This window comes from Colletotrichum paranaense (assembly GCF_030867605.1).
Source record: "Colletotrichum paranaense strain IMI 384185 chromosome Unknown Scaffold_8.1, whole genome shotgun sequence".
In the NCBI taxonomy this organism is placed as follows: Eukaryota; Fungi; Ascomycota; class Sordariomycetes; order Glomerellales; family Glomerellaceae; genus Colletotrichum; species Colletotrichum paranaense.
This window is the reverse complement of record NW_026848966.1, coordinates 1,344,423-1,363,433: the sequence shown is the minus strand read 5'-3', so window position 1 is coordinate 1,363,433 and position 19,011 is coordinate 1,344,423. Positions and strand designations below refer to the sequence as shown.

The following is a 19,011-nucleotide window of genomic DNA, read 5'->3' as shown; positions in this document are numbered from 1 at the left end:
ATAAGAAGGAATACCTTATTAAATAGAAAGGCTATAGATATGAAGAAAATATATAGGAACTTATTACGAACCTCTAATACTCTTAAGAACTCTTACGGGACTATTACGACGCTTAGGAATATTAGTATTCGATACTAACGGCCCTAAGGAAATAAACTCGTTACTAATCCTAAAAAAAGTCTAGTTAATATCGTTAAAAATACTTATTACTTAAAGATTACTTATTACTTACTGCTTATAAGTATCTAACGTAAGAAGAATACGATCCTCTTTTTTTAACTCTTATATATTTCGAATAAAGGTCTTAATATACCGCTCTTTTATTTTTTTTTAAATAGTCCGAATGCGGGCTAAATGATTAGCTATTTTTGTGATCTCGGACTAAATCTGAGCGAGCTCTATATAAAGATTAAGTAAGGTATTACTAGCCTCTTCCTTTTTTTATTTTAAATCTTAATGCTAGTTACTTAGCCTCTTTATTACGAAAATATTAGTAACTACGAATAATAAGACTATAACGATACTTATAACTTAACGTAATAATAAGACCGTTATAAGGACGCTTTAAATTTTTATAATTTTAATAAGTCTTTAACCCCTCGACTATACGATATACGTATTTCGTATGGAAATATCGAGTATAAGGTATTACGTTATTAGAACTAAAATAATTAAATACGTCGTTATAAGCTAAACGAAGCTTAGAAATAGAGTTATTTAATAAACGTTTTTTAATACGACCTAATATCGTATTAGTATATTTTAAAAAAATATACTTAACGAATCCCTAACCTAGGAATAAATAACTTATTTATAGGTTTACGGGACTAGACCTTTAGAAGGGAGACCTAATATTATGACCTAATATATATAACTAAGACTAGGGCCTGCCCCGTAGGCTTATGGCGGTTATAATATACTATATATATAAGAGTATGGGAATATAGGGTGACTCTTATAGAACGGAAGAACTATAGGATAAGTTACGTAACGATAAGAAATAAGAAGGTCCGTATGCTAAGGATACGGACCCCGTCTTTTTATTATATAGAGCCCGTATATTTAGAATACGGGGCCCGTTAGAATAATATATAAATAAAGGATATATTTAGGAACGAGACTTATATATAGTATGGACTTAAGCCGGGCTTAAGGATAGACTTTTTATAGCTTTTTTAATAATTAACTTAGTATTAGATCTTATAATCGCTTTTAGCTATTTTTATTAAGAACCCTTTTTAATAAGACTACGATTAATTACCGAAGCCTTATTTATTTTATGACTTATAGATATAGCTTTAGGAAAGCTATTTATGACTACGATATTATTTATTTAGTACTCGTAGCCTTAACTTTTATTAATATACTTACTATGACTAGCTAGCCGTAATAAGTATAACGAAGCTATATAAACTAAAAATAATTTACTAAGTCTAAAAAAGAACTTAATTCGGACGAAATCCTAACTAAGTCTATTTATATAATATAATAAGTAAATAGTAATAAAAAATTTATTCGCAAGGTTAAAAAATAACTTAAAGACCTCTTATATAAAAATAAGATTAAAATAATTAAGAGACCGACTCTTAACTTCGGAATTATAAAAAAAAGAAAAATTAACTTTAATTTTAAAAAAGAAGAAGATTTTAAAATAGGAACTAGCTCTTTTTATTTTAATAAAATAAAATTACTTTATAATTCGGACGAACTTTATAACGTTACCTAACGACGTACTTAGATAGAGATCGATTATAAAGTACTACTTAGCGTTAATAATACTAATTCTAAAAAGGACGATAATAAACTATAATATAAATATATTTATTTATTTAAGAATAACTAAACTATTTAGTTTTATAGAATTAGAGAATATAAAAAAGTTATAATAACCCCCTATATAAATAAAGACTACTCTTTACTTAACCCCGAAGATCCCTTTTATAAAGAATTATTTTAGATAGAATATCTAAATAATAAATACCTCTAATACCTTATATATAAATAAAATAGCCGTTTTTATTTATAAAAACGTAATAATAAACTTATTAAAAATATTTACGTAAAAAACTAGCTACTTAGTTAGATACTACTAAGCTTTAATAATAGTAATAAAGTAATATTTAGCCCAGACCCTAGCTTTCCTATAAAGTACTTTAATAGCGAGTATATAAAATAAGAAGATTATAGATATAACTAATATTAAATTTATTATATTAAAAAAGCTAAAGTATAAAAGGAATACTAAAAGAGATACGAATAAAAGAACTACTTAAAGAAGTAAATAATAAAAAACTAAGAAAACTAATTATAAAAGAACGATAAAAGGTAAAAATAAAAAAAAAAGTTCTTATATATAACTAAATAATATAACGACGTATACTTACGAGTTAACCTCGATATTTACGGACAAGGACTAAATACTATTATTAATAGCGGTATATAAAAAACTTATATTTTACTAAGGATAGTAAATAAACTTAACTTACTATAAATATAAAAAAATAACTTATATTAACTATAAATAGTAAAAAGAGAACGAGTTAATTATAACTATAAATATATTAATTAAAAAACCGTATACCTCTCGATATATATTAATAACTAATAAAAATAATTATAGTACGATATTACGGAGACTAGAGATATCGATATTATTTTTGGAATCTTATAATTATAAAAATATAACCTACGGATAAATTAGATTACTAACTAGGTCCTTTAAGAAAATTTAGTTACTAAACGACCTAAAAAAAAAAAGGGTTTAAATAGATTTTTAATAACTCCTAAAGAACGAAAATAAATATAATACGTAGCTTTTATTAAAATAGTAAAAAGCTTTAAAAAGTTCGTATACGGTACTAACGATCGAGGATTATAATAACTCTAAATTATACTCGAGGAGTACTAAATATATACGAAACTATTTATAGAACCTAAAAAAATAGGATTACTAAAATATAATAACTAAGATATAAAAATCGAACTTAAAAAAAGAATATAACCTAAGTTCTATTTAATATATTTAATAAACTAAGAAAAATAAGAATATCTTAACGAATATATTAATAAGAAGCTTAAGAAGGGATATATTTAACCGTTAAATTCTCCCGTAAGATTCCCCTTATTTTTTATACTAAAAAAGGGTAGAAAATTAAGACCTATTATTAATTATAGAAGACTTAATAAAATTATAAAAAAGAATTACTATCCCTTATTACTTATTACCGAGCTTAGAAACCTATTTTATAGAACTAACTAGTTTACTACTATAGATCTTAAAAAAGTATTTAATTAAATTTAAATTAAAAAAAGAAATAAGTAGAAAATAGTATTCTAAACTCGTAAAGGACTTTTTAAGTATTTTATTATACCTTTTAGACTTACTAATACTCCGGTAACTTTTTAAATAATAATTAACTACGTACTCTAGGAGTATATTAATATTTTTATTATTATTTATATTAATAATATCCTTATCTTCTCCCCCGATCTTAAAATATATAAAAAGTATATCTATATAATATTTTAAAAGCTCTAAAACGCTAAGCTATATACTAAACTTTTTAAGTATGAGTTCTACGTATAGAAAGTAGATTTCTTAAGATATACTATTACGCTAAAATAAATCTATATATAAGTATTAAAAATAGAAATAGTTAGGGATTAGCCTATATTACAGAACGTTAAAGACGTATAAGGATTCTTAGGATTCGTTAATTTCTATTAACAATTCCTTAAGGACTATACTAACATAGTTAGACCTCTTAATAACCTAATATAAAAAGATACCCTATTCGTTTAGGACCCTAAGTATAAGGAAGTATTTATTAAAGTTAAAAATATAGTCGTCTCTAAACTAGTTACTATAATCCTAGACCCCTAAAAACCTTTTGAAATTAAAACCGACGCCTCGGACTTTACTATAGGAGCGGTCCTAGGATAATAAGATAAATAAAGAAAGCTTTATCTATATTATTTCTATTCTAAAGTATTTTACGGAGCAGAATTAAATTAGTAAATTTATAATAAGGAACTAATAGTAATTATCAAAGTATTTCGAGAATAAAGACTATAGTTATTTAGAACTAAGTACGAAGTTATAATCTATATAAACTATAAGAATTTTATAAACTTTATAATAAATAAGAATCTAAATAAACGATAAGTTAAATAGAGCGAATTCCTATCTAAATATAATTTTTAAATTATTTATTAAAAAGGTTTAGAAAATAATAGAATAAATACTTTTAGTAAAAGACCTAACTACGAAGTCGTAATCCTTAAAAAAATATAAATTATTCTTAAATAAAAAAAGGATAGTAACCTTATACTAATTATGAAACTTCTTATAATAACTAAAAAGATTAATACTAGCCCGATTAAAAAAATAACCCCTAAGCTTATTATAGAAATTTATAGTATATTAATATACGGTTACTAAGGAATTATTAAAATATAAAAATAGATTTGCTAATACTATAACAAATCCGCTATACGTACTAAAATTATAGAAGTAATTAAAGACTACGTAACCTATAAAAAAAATAAAAATAGCCCACATAAGCCTTATAATAAGCTATAACCACTATAACTACTAATAGAAGCATAGTATTTAATTATATAGGACTTTATTATTAAACTACTAAAATCTAGGGAACTATTTACTAAAGTATAGTATAATAGTATCTTAGTTATAGTCAACCGACTTACTAAGTTTACATATTTTATTTTTTATAAAGAATTAAGCACTATAAAAGACCTAGTATATATATTTATTAAGGTTATATTTTCGAACTACGGTTTACTAAAAGAAATTATCTCTAATAAAGATAAGCTATTTATTTTAAAGTTTTAGAAATCTCTAATTTCGTAACTTAGTATAAATTATAAACTATCGATATTATTTTATTTATAAACCGATAGATAGATAAAAAGGATTAACTAGATCCTCGAAATATACTTTTATTATTATATAAACTACGACTAGGATAATTAGGTAGTACTTTTATTAATAACCTAGTTCGCATATAATAATATAATTAGTAAAAGTATAAAAGAATCCCTATTTTACCTTAATTACGGATTCTAGCTAATAATATATAGAAAAGTATAATAAGGACCATAAGCTATAAAAGCTATAATAAACGTAAATAAACTTAAAAAGATCTATAAATAAGCCTTATTAAACCTCGAGTTTATATAATAGTATATAAAAAAAAACGCAGATAAATTAAGAATTAAAAAACTATCCTTAGAAAAGGGGGATAGCGCTTACCTCCTTTACTATAATATTAAAATAAAATAACTAAGTAATAAATTAGACTATAAAAAACTTAGACCTTTCGAAATTATTAAAAAAGTCTTATTAATTAATTACGAATTAAGACTATTAAATACGATACGATACTATCCCGTCTTTTATATTTTATTACTCAAGCCTATACTAAGAGGTTCGTATATAGAAGACTATATTATTATTAAACTAAATTAATTAGAATATAAAGTTAAGTAAATTATTAACTACAGAGTTAAAAATAGAATATAAAAATTCCTTATTAAATAGAAAGGCTATAGATATAAAAAAAATATATAGGAACTTATTACGAACCTCTAAAACTCTTAGGAATCCCTTTTAAAATATTAAAATTAAAATTAAAACCGGAACTCTTAGCTATTATAATATCCTAGTTAATTACTTTAAAAATACTACTAGACTATACTTCCTGCATAGCGGCCGACTTATCTTTAATAATAATATTAAAAAGATTAGGGATTACCTTCCCTTTTTTAAATACTATCCTTTTTTTTTTTTAAAAACGATCTAATTTTAATAAAGACTTATTTATTTTAGCTTACGTACGGTATAAGGCCTTTACTTATTTTTAAAAAAGAAGCTCCTCTACCTCTTTTTTACGTTCTAACTTATCGGCTTTAAATAAAAAACGATTTATTACGAATACGATTAATATAGAAAAATACTTATAAAAAAAAGAAAAAACTTATAATCGTATATAATATTAGTAGTCGTATCGTAAGAATAATTACGACGTATATACTTATAATACCTTAATTTACCCTCTAATATCTTATATTTTTACCCCGATAAGCGATAAAACGAATAAAGTATTACTATTTCGAATCCTCGCTCCTTAATTTTAAGAGTAAGTTTTAAATAATAATATATTAAAAATCTAGCGGATATTTTAATATTTTAAAAGAACTACTTAACGAGCCCTAACCTAGGCCATAACGACTTACTTATAAGTTTATAGGACAAGACCTTTAAAAAGGAGACCTAATATTACGACCTAATATATATAACTAAGACTAGGGCCTACCCCGTAGGCTTATAATAACTATAGTATATTATATATATAAGAATATAAGAATATAGGGTAACTCTTATAAAATAGAAAAATTATAAATAAGTTATATATAAATAAGAAACGGTAATTATATAATAAAGTAATTATTATAATTACTCTAAGTAAGCGCTTATTAATATTTACTAAGCGATTACTTAATAAATAAGAGTAATTATTAATAAGGGATATATTTATAATCGAACTTATATATAGTATAGACTTAAGCCGGGCTTAAGGATAGACTTCCTATAGCTTTTTTAGTAATTAACTTAGTATTAGATTTTATAATCGCTTTTAGCTATCTTTACTAAGAACTCCTCTTAATAAAACTACGATTAATTACTAAAGCCTTACTTACCTTACGACTTATAAATATAGCTTCGGAGAAGCTATTTATGACTACGATACTATTTACTTAGTATTCGTAGCCTTAACTTCTATTAATATACTTACTATAACTAACTAGCTATAATAGTACGCCGGCTAGTACCTAACTAGTTAGGCCGTAATAGTCTACTATATTAATATAATTATTTAACCTCTTTATAAAGCTTAATTTAATATTTCTAAATATTAATTATTTTATTTTATATCAAATTAATTAATTAAGTTATTAGTCTTAGTAAATAACTTACTCTATATAAAAAGCTCTATATTTTATAATCTAAGTACCTAAAAATTATTTTAAATTAATTTTAAGAATATACTTTTTATAACCTTTTTTTAAAATAATTAACTTTATATTAAATTTTATAATTACTTTTAATTATTTTTATTAAAATTTCTTTTTAATAAAATTGTAGTTAATTATTAAAGCTTTTTTTTTATAATGGAAAAATATAGTTCAAAAAAGTTATCTAGAATAATAATATTATTATTAGCTTCGTAGCCCTGACTTTTATTGATATACTTTATCACAACTAGTTAGCTATAATACTTTAGTATACGCGAGTTTCTTAAGCCGTATACTGCTAGGCTTAGTGCAAGTATTAATATAGACAGTACGAAGAGTCTCCAGCAGTGGGGTTCTTAGACAAACGAGAAAAGTAGTAGGTCTAACTCGGGAAGTGTGAGTATCTCGGTCTAAAGTTAGTCGATTTCTCCCTTGGCTTTCACTAAGGATTCTTCACTGCCTTGCCTCCTACTTAGGTAGTCGAGGGGCCTCTCAACTTTGCGCGCGCACATACTTTTGGGTTCGGCACTCATGTCATTTCTCTATGCTAGATTAATAACCCGAAGTCGGGGTAGTTTGATGCGAACCATCTGGGGTAATGCTCTAATATACGAGAACCCCACACGGCATATGTGACACCCTTGCATTTCTCACTCTGTGTCGCAATCTTCTTACCGGAAATGCTGTGATGCCATAGGTCTAGTTCCCGAAAATACCTCCTCGACGTCTTGGCCAGGTTCGACCATTCCGCTTATACCTATTATAGCGCTTTTAGTCCTCAAGAAAGGCGAAGACCCCCTGTAGCATTAACGTTAATCCAAGCGGACTCTCGAGCTGTGGAATAGCCCCTTGAGTTACGTTTCGGCGAGTTGTTGCCTCACCTGTACATTCGCAGCAGCTTGAACAACGGCGCGTTTCCCCCATTTTACCTGGGCTAGCTCAATACTTCGTATTCAATTCCACGTTCCCTTCCTCAGCAACATTTCACCCTATCTTCGGCGTTATTGACTTTGAGTAAATACTTGGTTTACCCACGTGTAGTCCAGAACCTTCCCCGCATGAAAGTCCTGCCTAAACATCGCTCTGGAGTTCGCATAGAATTCGAATACGATCCAAGAGGCATCGATCATATAATGAGCTACTAGCAATGATGCCAGGGCGGTAGTTCTCGTCCCTATCTAAGCCGACATAAATGCGGGGAGCACCTAGAGACTATCATATTCACCCGATCATATCGACTCAAATTGACAGGAAGCAAAGTATAAATGGATGTAGTCAAGCAGTTGCAACTATTATCGCTTACTCCTTCATCTCCCGCCACTCATTCACCTTTCTCATACCTCACCTGGCACCATGTCTGTCAGTATCTTTGATCTACAGTTCGAGCAACATCGCTCCGCGTTAGGTATACACCAAACTACGCCCCGGATATCCTGGCGATTTGAAGGCGACGCCGCTAATTGGACTCAACTCGGGTACGATCTTGAGGTTACGAAACAAGGTATAACCGAAGTCTTCCACGTCGAATCTGCTGACTCCGTATTCGTCCCATGGCCTACTGTTCAGCTGAGCGAAGGTGAATCTGCCTCCGTACGTGCTAAGGCATATGGGCACAATGGCCAGCCGGAGACTTCCTGGTCAAAGTCCGTTACTGTTGAAACCGGTTTACTTTCACCAGAGTCTTGGCAAGGCGCGCTCACAATAACGACGCCGGATAAGAGGGCGGATCGTAATACCACACAGCATCCGGCACTCTTTAGGAAAGACTTCCCTATCGATAGTGAAGTTCAATCGGCGCGACTCTACATCACCGCTCTCGGTATATACGAAGCAGAGCTCAACGGACAGCGCGTTGGGGATTATGTTCTCGCTCCCGGTTGGCAGTCATACGCGCATCGCCATGTTTATGACACGTACGATATCACGAGTTTTCTGAAAGCAGGCGATAACGCCATTGGCGTGACCATCGGGGAAGGTTGGTTCTCGGGCCGACTCACATGGGGCGGCGGAATCAACAATGTCTACGGTGAGGATCTCGGACTGAAGTCTTTACTCAAGATCAGCTTCAAGAACGGAACGATCCAGTACATCGGCACCGACGAGACTTGGATGTCTACCGAAGCTCCTACTTATTCCTCCTCGATCTATGTCGGTGAATCCTTTGACTCGCGTCTCGTGCAGAAGGGGTGGTCGTCACCCGGCTTCGAGAACCAAAGTGCTTGGAAAGGTGTCCGGCCGACTCTTGGCCCGAGCCATCTAGTTCATGCTGACGGTCCTGGAATACGTCGCATCGAAGAAGTCACTCTGAAGAGCGTTACCTCCAGCCCCAAGGGCGCTACCTTGCTCGACTTTGGACAGAATCTCGTTGGGTGGCTGAAGATTAAAGTCGATGGGCCGAGTGGGACAACAATCAAGCTCACGCACGCAGAGGTTCTCGAAAACGGCGAAATTGGGACGCGTCCTCTTCGAGGCGCTCTCCAGACAGACTACATTACTTTGAACGGCGAGGGCGAGCTGACATGGGAGCCCAAGTTCACATATCATGGATTCCGGTACGTCCAAGTCGAAGGATGGCCTCAGGAAACGTCGCTCGGTAGCAACAGCGTCTCAGCCGTGGTAGTTCACACCGACCTAGCAAGAACTGGATACTTCAGGAGCAGCAATGATAAGCTCAATAGGCTGCACGAAAACGCCTTATGGTCTATGAAGGGCAACTTCATGAGCATTCCCACAGATTGTCCACAAAGAGACGAGAGATTAGGGTGGACTGGAGATGTCACTGCATTCGGGCCGACAAGTGTTTTCCTTTACGACACCTCCGGTTTCTGGAAAGGATGGATGAAGGACGTGAACGCTGAGCAGGCTGATGCTGGAGGTAAGAGGGCATAATGGTTGGCTTGTTTGATTAATAACTGACTAGCATGCTAAGGAATTCCTCCCGTCCTCATACCTCATGTCCCTCAGGGATGGACAGCCAACGGATATCCACCGACCGCCATTTGGGGTGACGTAGCTGTCATCCACCCATACAATATCTTTCAAGCCTTTGGCGATCGAGACCTTCTCCGCGAACACTGGCCAGGCGTCAAACTTTGGCTTGATGACGGTGTTAGGCGTGATTCCACTGGGCTGTGGGATCGTTCAACCTCTCAATTCGGTGACTGGCTCGATCCCCTTGCCCCGCCCTGGGATCCAGCTGCCTCACAAACAAACAAGTTCCTGGTTGCCGACGCCTACCTTGTGCACGGAATTGGTCTAGCTGCACAGATGGCAGAATGGCTCGGGGAGACAGCAGACGCAGACCGATATAATACAGCATACAGTAACCTCAAGACGAAGTTCCAGGCAGCATGGATCAACATTGATGGTACTATGGTGAGCGAAACTCAGACCGGACTTATCCTGCCTCTATACTTCGGCCTAATCCCGGACGCGCAAGTTGCAAACGCCACGCAACGTCTTCGGGCAATTATCGAACAAAATCAGTACAAGGTCGGAACCGGCTTCGCTGCGACACATTACCTTGGCCTCGGTCTCTCTGCGGTTAACGCGACAGATACATTCTATGGCATGATACAGCAAGAGGAAGTTCCCGGTTGGCTGTATCAAGTGAAAATGGGCGGCACAACTACGTAAGATTTTATTGTTGCTACTCTACAAAAACATCATGACTGACCCTGCCATAGATGGGAGAGATGGGACAGTATGCTCCCAGATGGTAAGATTAATCCTGGCGACATGACATCTTTTAATCACTATGCCTACGGCAGTGTTGCCGATTGGATGCATAAGACAATTGGCGGCATCTCGCCAGCAGCTCCGGGATACAAAAGAATCAGCATCGCACCCATTCCTGGAGGTATGCTCACCAACGCTGCCTGCTCCCTGTACACCCAGTATGGCCTGGTCTCAGCCGAATGGTGGCTTGAGTCTAGCAATTTTCGGTTGCAAGTCACTATCCCTCCGAATACTGTCGCAACGATCACGATTCCAGCAGTGGGGAGCAAAGCTGGAAGAACGACAGAGGTGGGAAGTGGAACTTATACATTCTAATAGACAGTTCAAGGACTCGCTTCTTCAGGAGAAAGTTAAAAAGTGTAAGACATTCCGCCAACGTGATCTTAGCGTGTCCGAAGATGCGCATTGTTGGAGTCCCGTCGTGATCCAGCATGTCAGAAAGTCAGAGTTAGTTCCAATTGAATTCAGGTCATTACCTGATGAATAACCTATGAAATATCTACAACTATTATCAGATGAAGATGATCTTTCTTCGGTTGATCCGATGTCAGAGATATGGAGCAAGCTTTAGATCGCGTCCATGTCAGACTATTTAGGTTGATAACAGTGTAGCCAGTCGCGTTGAAAGATGCCATCACCCCGCATGGTCATCGTCTTTGAGGTTTCTTCACAGCACTCAGCTACATTCAAAGCCATGTACGGAGACAACATCTCGGCACCGGTACTTGGTAACATCAGCCCCGGTTGTAGTGTTCTTCAAGTCAACGTCCTCAATAGTGATGTCTTCACAGCCGCCCGAGCCTTGGCTGCAGTTCATATCCGCAACGTAAGTAGATGCGCCATCGCCGACCCAGTTGCGGATCGCCATGTCTGAGATCTTGAAAGTACTGCTTTCGCAGTCTCCCTGTTGGCCACTGAAGCTAGTACATTGACCAATGAGAAAAGGTGCCTCTCGTGTCGCAGTGAGGTCAAAGTCATAGAGGGCTAGAGATGCTATTAGTGTATTCCTACATATGTATTTGGAAGGCTCGTGTAGTAATGACATGGTGACTTACTCGCATTCTTGAGGTCTTGGATCAGATCAATTAGCAAGTCTTGTTCAGGTTCAAAATGAAAGCTTGGAAGCTTTCTAGGCTTTCTAGGATTCACTCACATCCAACACCGCCTCCACCTCCATTAGGGGGGTAGGAAACCTGATCTCCAGTCCACGTCTTCACATATGCGCCATACCGAGTCCCCAAGCCCTTGATACGCCTCACAGTCACGTTTTCAACGCGCTCGAACTCGTTCTTATACTGGCCAAGACTGCCAAAGGCTATGCCCAGAGAGTGATCCATGGTGGAGTCTTCAATGAGGATGTTGGTAGAGTTGCCTTTAATGGCAATCGCATCGTCGCCATTTCGGATGTACATATTGCGGAACGTGATGCGGTCCGAGTCAATGGTGTCTGCGCCGTCCGTGTTCCTGGCAGGGTACCCGTTGTTGGTAGTGCTGTTGATGTATACGCCGTCGAATAGCACGTTCTGCGAGTGCATTATTGCCATGGTCCACATCTGACTCTGGACCATGCGTACGTTTCTCACTGTCATGCCTGACGCCTTCCAGATTGCTAGGGCATGAGGGCGGTCGGGGTAGTTGGACTGGCCTTTGACTAGGTTGTACCTGAACCGAGGGTGTCAGTACGAGTTGGACGGATCTTGTTGAGAATCGAGATACTGACCAGGTCTGTCCGTTACCGTCCAAGGTTCCATATCCAAAGCCGTCAACTGTGATGTTCTTCCCGCCCAGGAACCACGCCGCAGAGCCGTTTTGGAAACCGGTCGGCTGCGGGTTACTGAGCCAGTAGTCGGTGTCTTTGCTCCACTACGTATCAAGCGGAAGTGATCAGTACGTATAGATGGCTCATGACAGGAGTAGTGAGGTTATCTAATCTCACCACCAAGGTCCCATGGATCTCGATCTGGGTATTCTCCAGATCAGTCGTGGTCATCATCTTTTCAATATTGTACGTCGTGTTGGAGAAGACGATCCGGCGATTCTTACGGCATTCCTTGAAGGCTGCGAGGATGGCTGGGGAATCATCGGAGCCGTCATTGTTGGCCTCAACGGTACAAGTGTAAACGGCTCTATCTTCGAGGACGTTGTTCGGAGAAGCCAAGACTGTAGAGGAAAGGCCATGTAGGGTGAATAAAACCACGACCCAACTGACGTCAAGATTGGGGAGCATCGCGGCAACTGGAAGTCGAAGTTGAATCGATGGGGATTTGAAGACGACTCAAGCAGAGAATAGTGCTATCCGGTCGGTACAACTTATACAACTATCGATAGCCAAAGACATGGCGACGATCATCGAGAAGCATATGCTGTTGCCTGGCATCTGTTCAAAAGGCTTCGGCATGATGGTAGTCGACGAGGGCGTCACTCGCTGGCAATTGCGACGACTTCTGCGAAGCTAGATCAAGAAGTGTGACGATGCCTTCCTTGTGCAGAAGCACTTAGTTGTGAGCCAAGAGCATGAAAGGCAGCTTCGTGAACATGAAGATTGATTTACTGTAAGAATACATATCCCGCCACCGATATCGGCCTTTCTTTCAATTGGCGGACTTCATCGCGGTCACCCGCCGTCGGGGGATAAAAGCACGAATTCCATGGACGACATCCCCAGATGTGACATCTTCGACCGATGACCTTCCCTTCCTCCGCACTGTTGTTTTCCTGTCAGCCGACCCCGCAAAATACACCTTTCGTCCCAATACAGAAGTACCCCGATTATTGACGATGAGCGGGTTACGACCCATGAAGGGATGATAGGTGGGCATTCCCGGAAGATATAGCCAAGGCAAATCCCGCCAAGGCACGGGGCTGATGCAATCAGCCCGTCGTCGATACCCCGGATCTCCGAGATATGCACGGCTCGGGTTCCTGCAGGAATTACCGCTGCGACAAACAGGTTGTCGAGCTTGCTGCCATGTGCGCTCCCGCCACTTTCTCACGAGTCTCTGAACAATCTCGCGATAGTCGTCGTCTCGGCGGCTCATCAATCCAACTCTTGTTAGTCTGGTCGCTAGTTACGTGGCGCAAGCATAATTGTTTTCCTCGGACGACGTCATAAACCTTGTCACCCTCATGGCTTGAGCACTTTCAATCGGCCGTCTCAGCCCACCCCGAACTAATTGCTTGGTAGCTGATTGTTCACAGCGTCATGAAAATTGGATCACTGAAGCCGAATAGGGTTTTATTGGGCGGACTATTCGATGACTAGGTTTGGTTGTATCCAAAGCTGAAGTAGATACACACTTTATTGACTCTATGCACAGCTCTACAGGATATATAAAGGAAATGTTTTGTCCCATAACCACATCAACGTGATGCAACCATTATTACATATACACACGCACACGACCCTCAGCTAGACAGCCAGCTTAAGAGCAGGTACCGAAGATGGGCTGGCAGCCGGTGCCGCAGTGAGCAGTCGTGGTTCCGCAGAAGCCGTACTCAGAGCAGCAGGTGCTGTCAGGGCAGGTGTAGCCGTTTGTGCCACCGCAGGAGCTGTCGGGGCTGACGCCGCCGGTGGCAGCGGTCTGGGTAGCAGCGGGGGCGCTGGAGGTGGCATCACCGCCGGAGGCAACGGGGCCGGCGACACCGCAGACGCCGAAGAGGGGCTGGCAGCCGGTACCGCAGTAGGCCTGGGAGGTGCCGCAGAAGCCGTACTCGGAGCAGCAGGCACCAGCCTCGCAGACGTAGTTGTTGGAGCCACCGCAGGCGCCGTCGGGGCCGATGACGCCGGTGGGGGTAGCGGTGCTGGTGATGGAGACGACGATTTTGGAGGCGGTGGCGGTGGGGGTGGAGGTGCGCTTGGTCTTGTACCAGTTGGCCTCGGCGTCGCCCAGGCACTCACCGACGGTGACGGCGTTCAGGCCCTTCTCCTTAATGATGCGGAGGAACTCGGGGACAAGGTACTCGGCGGTGTTCTGGTGAACCTAATGCGGGTGTTAACTGTCTGTGATGAAGGTCAAATTTTGACTGGACTCGTAGTAAACTTACCTCGTGGGCCAGGGCAATGGAACCACCGGCATCGACACCCTTCTCGAAGATGCCGACGCTGGTAAGGTTGCCGAGGGGAGCGTTGTTGGCGTAGTCGAGGGAGTCGATGTCGGCGTGGATGACGTGGTACTCAAGCGCCTTCAGGATGGAGAGGGTGTTGTCGTTCCAGCTGAAGTAAGGAGGGCGCATGTAAGTGGGGTACTTTCCAATGATGTTGATGAGAGCATCCTCGAGCGTAGTCATCTCAGGGATGATGTCGGCATCGCCCAGTGTGGCGAGGTCGGGGTGGCTGTAGGTGTGCGAGCCAATCTGGTGGCCGTCGGCGACCATACGCTTGACGACATCCTGGAAGTTGTTGATGTTGCCAAAGTTCTCGCCGTTGACGAAGAAAGTGGCCTTGGCGCCAGCCTCAGCGAGGAGGTCGAGGACGTGCTCGGTGTAAGTGAACGGGCCGTCGTCAAAGGTCAGAGCGAAGTCACCCTCAACAGTGCACTTGGTAATGGCAACACCGTAGGGGATGTTGGTGGCCGGGGCGGTAGCGCTGGCGGAGGCGGATCCGGAGGCCGTGCTGGAGGTGGAGGCCGGGATGGTGTCGTTGTTGCCAGCGGGGACGGTGGTGCTGGGAACGGCAATGGGCTCGGTGGGAAGAGCAACACCGGGAACGGTGGTGAAGGAGGGAGCAGCGGTGGGGATGCTGGTGTTCTGGGGGAAGGGAATGTAAGAAGAGCCACCAGGAGGCTTGCCCGGGTACGAGGGGACGTTGCCGGCAGGGGCAGAGGCGGCAGCGGAGGGAGCAGCGGAAGGCCACGAGCCGCCGGATCCAGGCTTGCCTCCTCCGGGGTAAGAGCCGCCGTTGGAGCCGCCGTTGGAGCCCTTGTCAGATCCCTTGTCGGAGCCCTTGTCGGAACCAGTGTTGGAACCAGTGTTAGATCCAGTGTTAGATCCAGTGTTGGAACCAGTGTTGGAACCAGTGTTGGAACCAGTGTTGGAACCAGTGTTGGAACCGGTGTTAGATCCAGTCGAGGAACCCGTGGAAGAGCCGGTGTTGGACCCGGTGTTGGACCCAGTGTTGGAGCCCGTGTTGGAGCCGGAGCTAGAGGAGCCAGATCCGGAACCAGTGTTGGAACCGGAGCCAGAACCAGAAGAGCCGGAGCCAGAGCCAGAGCCAGAGCCGGAACCAGTGTTGCCTCCGTTTCCGGGGTTTGACGGGGGAGGATAAGAGCCGCCGGGAGTAGTGGGAACACCGGGGATGGTGGTGTTCACGGGGTAAGGCGGGAAGTGAGCCTTGGTGCTGCTCGGCTGAGGGGCGGGGAGGTCCTCATCGCAGAAGGTCTCGTTCGAAGTCTGGCGGCGGAAGGGGGAGGCGGCCGCTCCGGCCACGAGGAGCGAGGTAGCAACGGTCTTGAAATGCATGATGCGAAAGAATGACTAGTATTATATAAAGAATGACTTTGGTGGTTAGAAACGAGTGACGTTGTCTTACAAGAAGAAGACGGACAGTTGACTAGTAGTGAAGAAGAAGAGGAAGACTAGAAACAATCAAAGGTAGACATGGCGAGCCGCCCATATATCCCATCCGGCTTTGCCAAGTCTCGAGGGACCCCCCTATGCGCCCATGCGGGTTGTCAGCTTTGCAGTACACTAACAACTCCATTCATGTTCATCCCGTTTTGATTGCCAAGATTCACGGCCAAGAACTCCAGTCCCAAGTTCCCAACTCCCCAAACAAGGCCGAGTCATGGTTGGGGTTCCTCGCTTGGGCGTTGCACCGCCCTGCAGGAAAAGCAAAGCAACCTTGTTAGCTCGGCTTGGCGTCCGTAGAGTTGCCCAGCTGGCTGGGAAATGGAAACGGGAAGAAAAGGTCGAAAAGGTCCCGTACATGAAGGGCCTGCAAGTCGCGGGAGATAAGATGAAGGGCCACTGAAAAAGCTGGCCCATCATCCGTGCAACGGTGTTGGGCATTCTGTGCTCCCCGTTGAAGTCCGTCTCACGAGTCACCGTTAGTCTCCTCTTTCACGCTCCCCCAAAGGTGGCGGCCGCTGTTGGCGACGCCTGATGACGACGAGCGGACGCTCAATATGGACGATATAACAAACGGAGGTGCCAAGATACTAAATCCCAAATCAGGGCGGGTCTGGCTTTTAAGAGAAACCAAGGTGATGGCAGGTTGTAGAGGTGTTGTCGCTTTGTCTCCGCCGGTTTGACTTTTCGAATTGTTCTTGGTCAATCTCAAAAGCCTCGATCCAACCAATGAGATCTCGCATGACTCGGTACAAGCCCACTTCGATATCCTTATTAACTAGCTTAATGCTACTTGAACGCGCGCATGGCCCGACAGCTCCGGCACTTCGCCGCTCCTAGCTTTCTTTCAACTTTCAAGGTCACCCTTCAACTGTTCAACAGGCAGGTGGAAAAAAACCCGAAGCTGAACGAAACGGAGAAGTCCATCCTGGTCGAAGCGCGCGCGGAGACGGTCTCCATGGGCCATCTATATAAGATGAAAGCTGTGGCCTCGTTCTGCCTCTCCGAAGGTTTAAACACTGGGCCTTGGACTGGGAAAGCCCACTCTGGGGTTTGTGATTCAGCATAATATCGAATTGTGGCTACCATCACCAACACCACCCCATTGATATTTGATGAAGTGCGACCTCTGCATCTTTCATGATTTCACAACCGACATTGGGCGGCGCGGTAATTTAAGCAGCCCTGCGGCGTCGCATTTTCCTTTTTCGAACACAATCTTCCGCCGCAGGCATGTTGGGAACTGTCCATTGCCTGATGTTGCTGCACGAACAACCAAAGATCTTTTCACGGGCAACGGGGGCCAAGCCCGTAGTGTAAGCCAACGCCGTCAGCCAACACCAGGCACAAGAGAGGGGCCGCTGGACACTCTCAGGGAATCAGAGTCCAGACATCGCCGATGGGTGGTGCGCTTGCAGGGGTCGTCGGTCTGGGCGTCGCTGCGAGCTGTCAGGGGCAGAACAGGGGTTGGCTGCTTGTTTGTTGGAATAGGCGAGCTGTTCATCGCAGGGCAAGCCAAGGCTCCCAGAAGCTCGCATTCGCAAGGTCCAGAATGTTACCGTTGGAGTTACTGGTCATTATCTCAGCAGCCCTTTCCTTCTTCTGGATGGTGATACTTGGTGCGTTGGCGTGGCTGACAACTCCCCTAGCGTGGCTTCTTGTCTCACAGTCTCAGACACTGAAAGGCTTACTTCAATTTCTTGTTTTCAATGCTGTTAAGTTATCGTCGACTTGCGGCTGATGATAGCTGAGATCTGTATCTGTATCTCATCATCTGTACTTCACCGTGAATAGAAACTTTCGCCCAGCCTTCATTGGCTATTCGCCCCTTTATGCTATTCTTGCCTCTCCTCTCGACTCTATTAGCGTCAACTCTTCCTACGTACCGTTAATCTTGGCACTTAGGATGCCACGCCATGAGACAGCGGGGCGCAAACGAGCTTGGCCAATGCACATGCTGAAAGACATGATCTGTGCGCTTTGCGAGCAACTCGCTTCTCATGATGAAATGGAAGGGTTCCCCTCTCAATTAGCAACCAACTTGAAAGTGCATTAGCGACAGGATCAGTGCTTTGTCAAAGATCTTTAATGCGGCAATCTGTTGATTGCTACAGACATACTGCAGTGCAACAGGCACACAGAGCACTCGCTGTCTCCGGCTTCGATGAAGATTTTCGCTGAAAGCACAAGCAAACTGATCAGTACGGACACCGAAGACGAATATAGGCAACCTATTTTCACACACTATCGAAACCTAACGGAACTGCTCTATTTGAGTTCTTGCTGATTGATCATGTATGCTCCCGTGGGCCACCTGTCGCACGTCTGCGGTCCGCCAAAAGTATATTCTGAAGAGCCCACCTTCTAGAACCACAATAGGAAAGTAGCAAGCAGGGTTATCGTTACTTGCCGATCTCGCAGTTACTTTCGGCCACATGCTTTGCATTTCGCTGTTCCCAAGTTGAAAATAAGCTTGATATTCAAATTGGTATGAACGCAAATCACTCTAAGTTTTCCTTAATGCCCGTCACAACCGTCATAGACGGTACAGATAGATGTAACGTCGCTTAAGACTAAATGGCTTCCTCGTCGGCTAGTTCGTTTCTGGAGCGGAATTTCGGAAGTCTATAGACTTGTCCACAATGCCGAGGACATAAGTAAGCGCCTCCT

The 19,011-nt window shown here is 41.2% G+C and overlaps 5 protein-coding genes across 5 annotated transcripts; 2 read left to right on the top strand and 3 right to left on the bottom strand.

Moving 5' to 3' along the window:
* Positions 1 to 8,391: 8,391 nt before the first annotated feature.
* On the top strand, positions 8,392 to 11,091 carry CPAR01_10297 (uncharacterized protein; the record flags this gene model as incomplete). Its single annotated transcript, XM_060494558.1, has 3 exons — positions 8,392 to 9,913; positions 9,968 to 10,670; positions 10,725 to 11,091. The coding sequence occupies 3 exons, from the start codon at positions 8,392 to 8,394 to the stop codon at positions 11,089 to 11,091; spliced, it is 2,592 nt and encodes an 863-aa protein (XP_060346740.1).
* A 361-nt stretch (positions 11,092 to 11,452) lies between these two features.
* On the bottom strand, positions 11,453 to 13,003 carry CPAR01_10296 (polygalacturonase; the record flags this gene model as incomplete). Its single annotated transcript, XM_060494557.1, has 5 exons — positions 11,453 to 11,760; positions 11,832 to 11,846; positions 11,930 to 12,438; positions 12,497 to 12,639; positions 12,713 to 13,003. The coding sequence occupies 5 exons, from the start codon at positions 13,001 to 13,003 to the stop codon at positions 11,453 to 11,455; spliced, it is 1,266 nt and encodes a 421-aa protein (XP_060346739.1).
* Positions 13,004 to 14,198: 1,195 nt separating this feature from the next.
* CPAR01_10295 (polysaccharide deacetylase) lies at positions 14,199 to 16,233 on the bottom strand (the record flags this gene model as incomplete). The annotated part of the gene is made up of 2 exons (XM_060494556.1): positions 14,199 to 14,756; positions 14,821 to 16,233. The coding sequence occupies 2 exons, from the start codon at positions 16,231 to 16,233 to the stop codon at positions 14,199 to 14,201; spliced, it is 1,971 nt and encodes a 656-aa protein (XP_060346738.1).
* A 228-nt stretch (positions 16,234 to 16,461) lies between these two features.
* On the bottom strand, positions 16,462 to 16,782 carry CPAR01_10294 (uncharacterized protein; the record flags this gene model as incomplete). The annotated part of the gene is made up of 1 exon (XM_060494555.1): positions 16,462 to 16,782. The coding sequence occupies one exon, from the start codon at positions 16,780 to 16,782 to the stop codon at positions 16,462 to 16,464; it is 321 nt and encodes a 106-aa protein (XP_060346737.1).
* Positions 16,783 to 17,146: 364 nt separating this feature from the next.
* Positions 17,147 to 17,410, top strand: CPAR01_10293 (uncharacterized protein; the record flags this gene model as incomplete). The annotated part of the gene is made up of 1 exon (XM_060494554.1): positions 17,147 to 17,410. One exon carries the CDS (start codon positions 17,147 to 17,149, stop codon positions 17,408 to 17,410), a length of 264 nt encoding a protein of 87 aa, XP_060346736.1.
* Between the last annotated feature and the right edge of the window lie 1,601 nt (positions 17,411 to 19,011).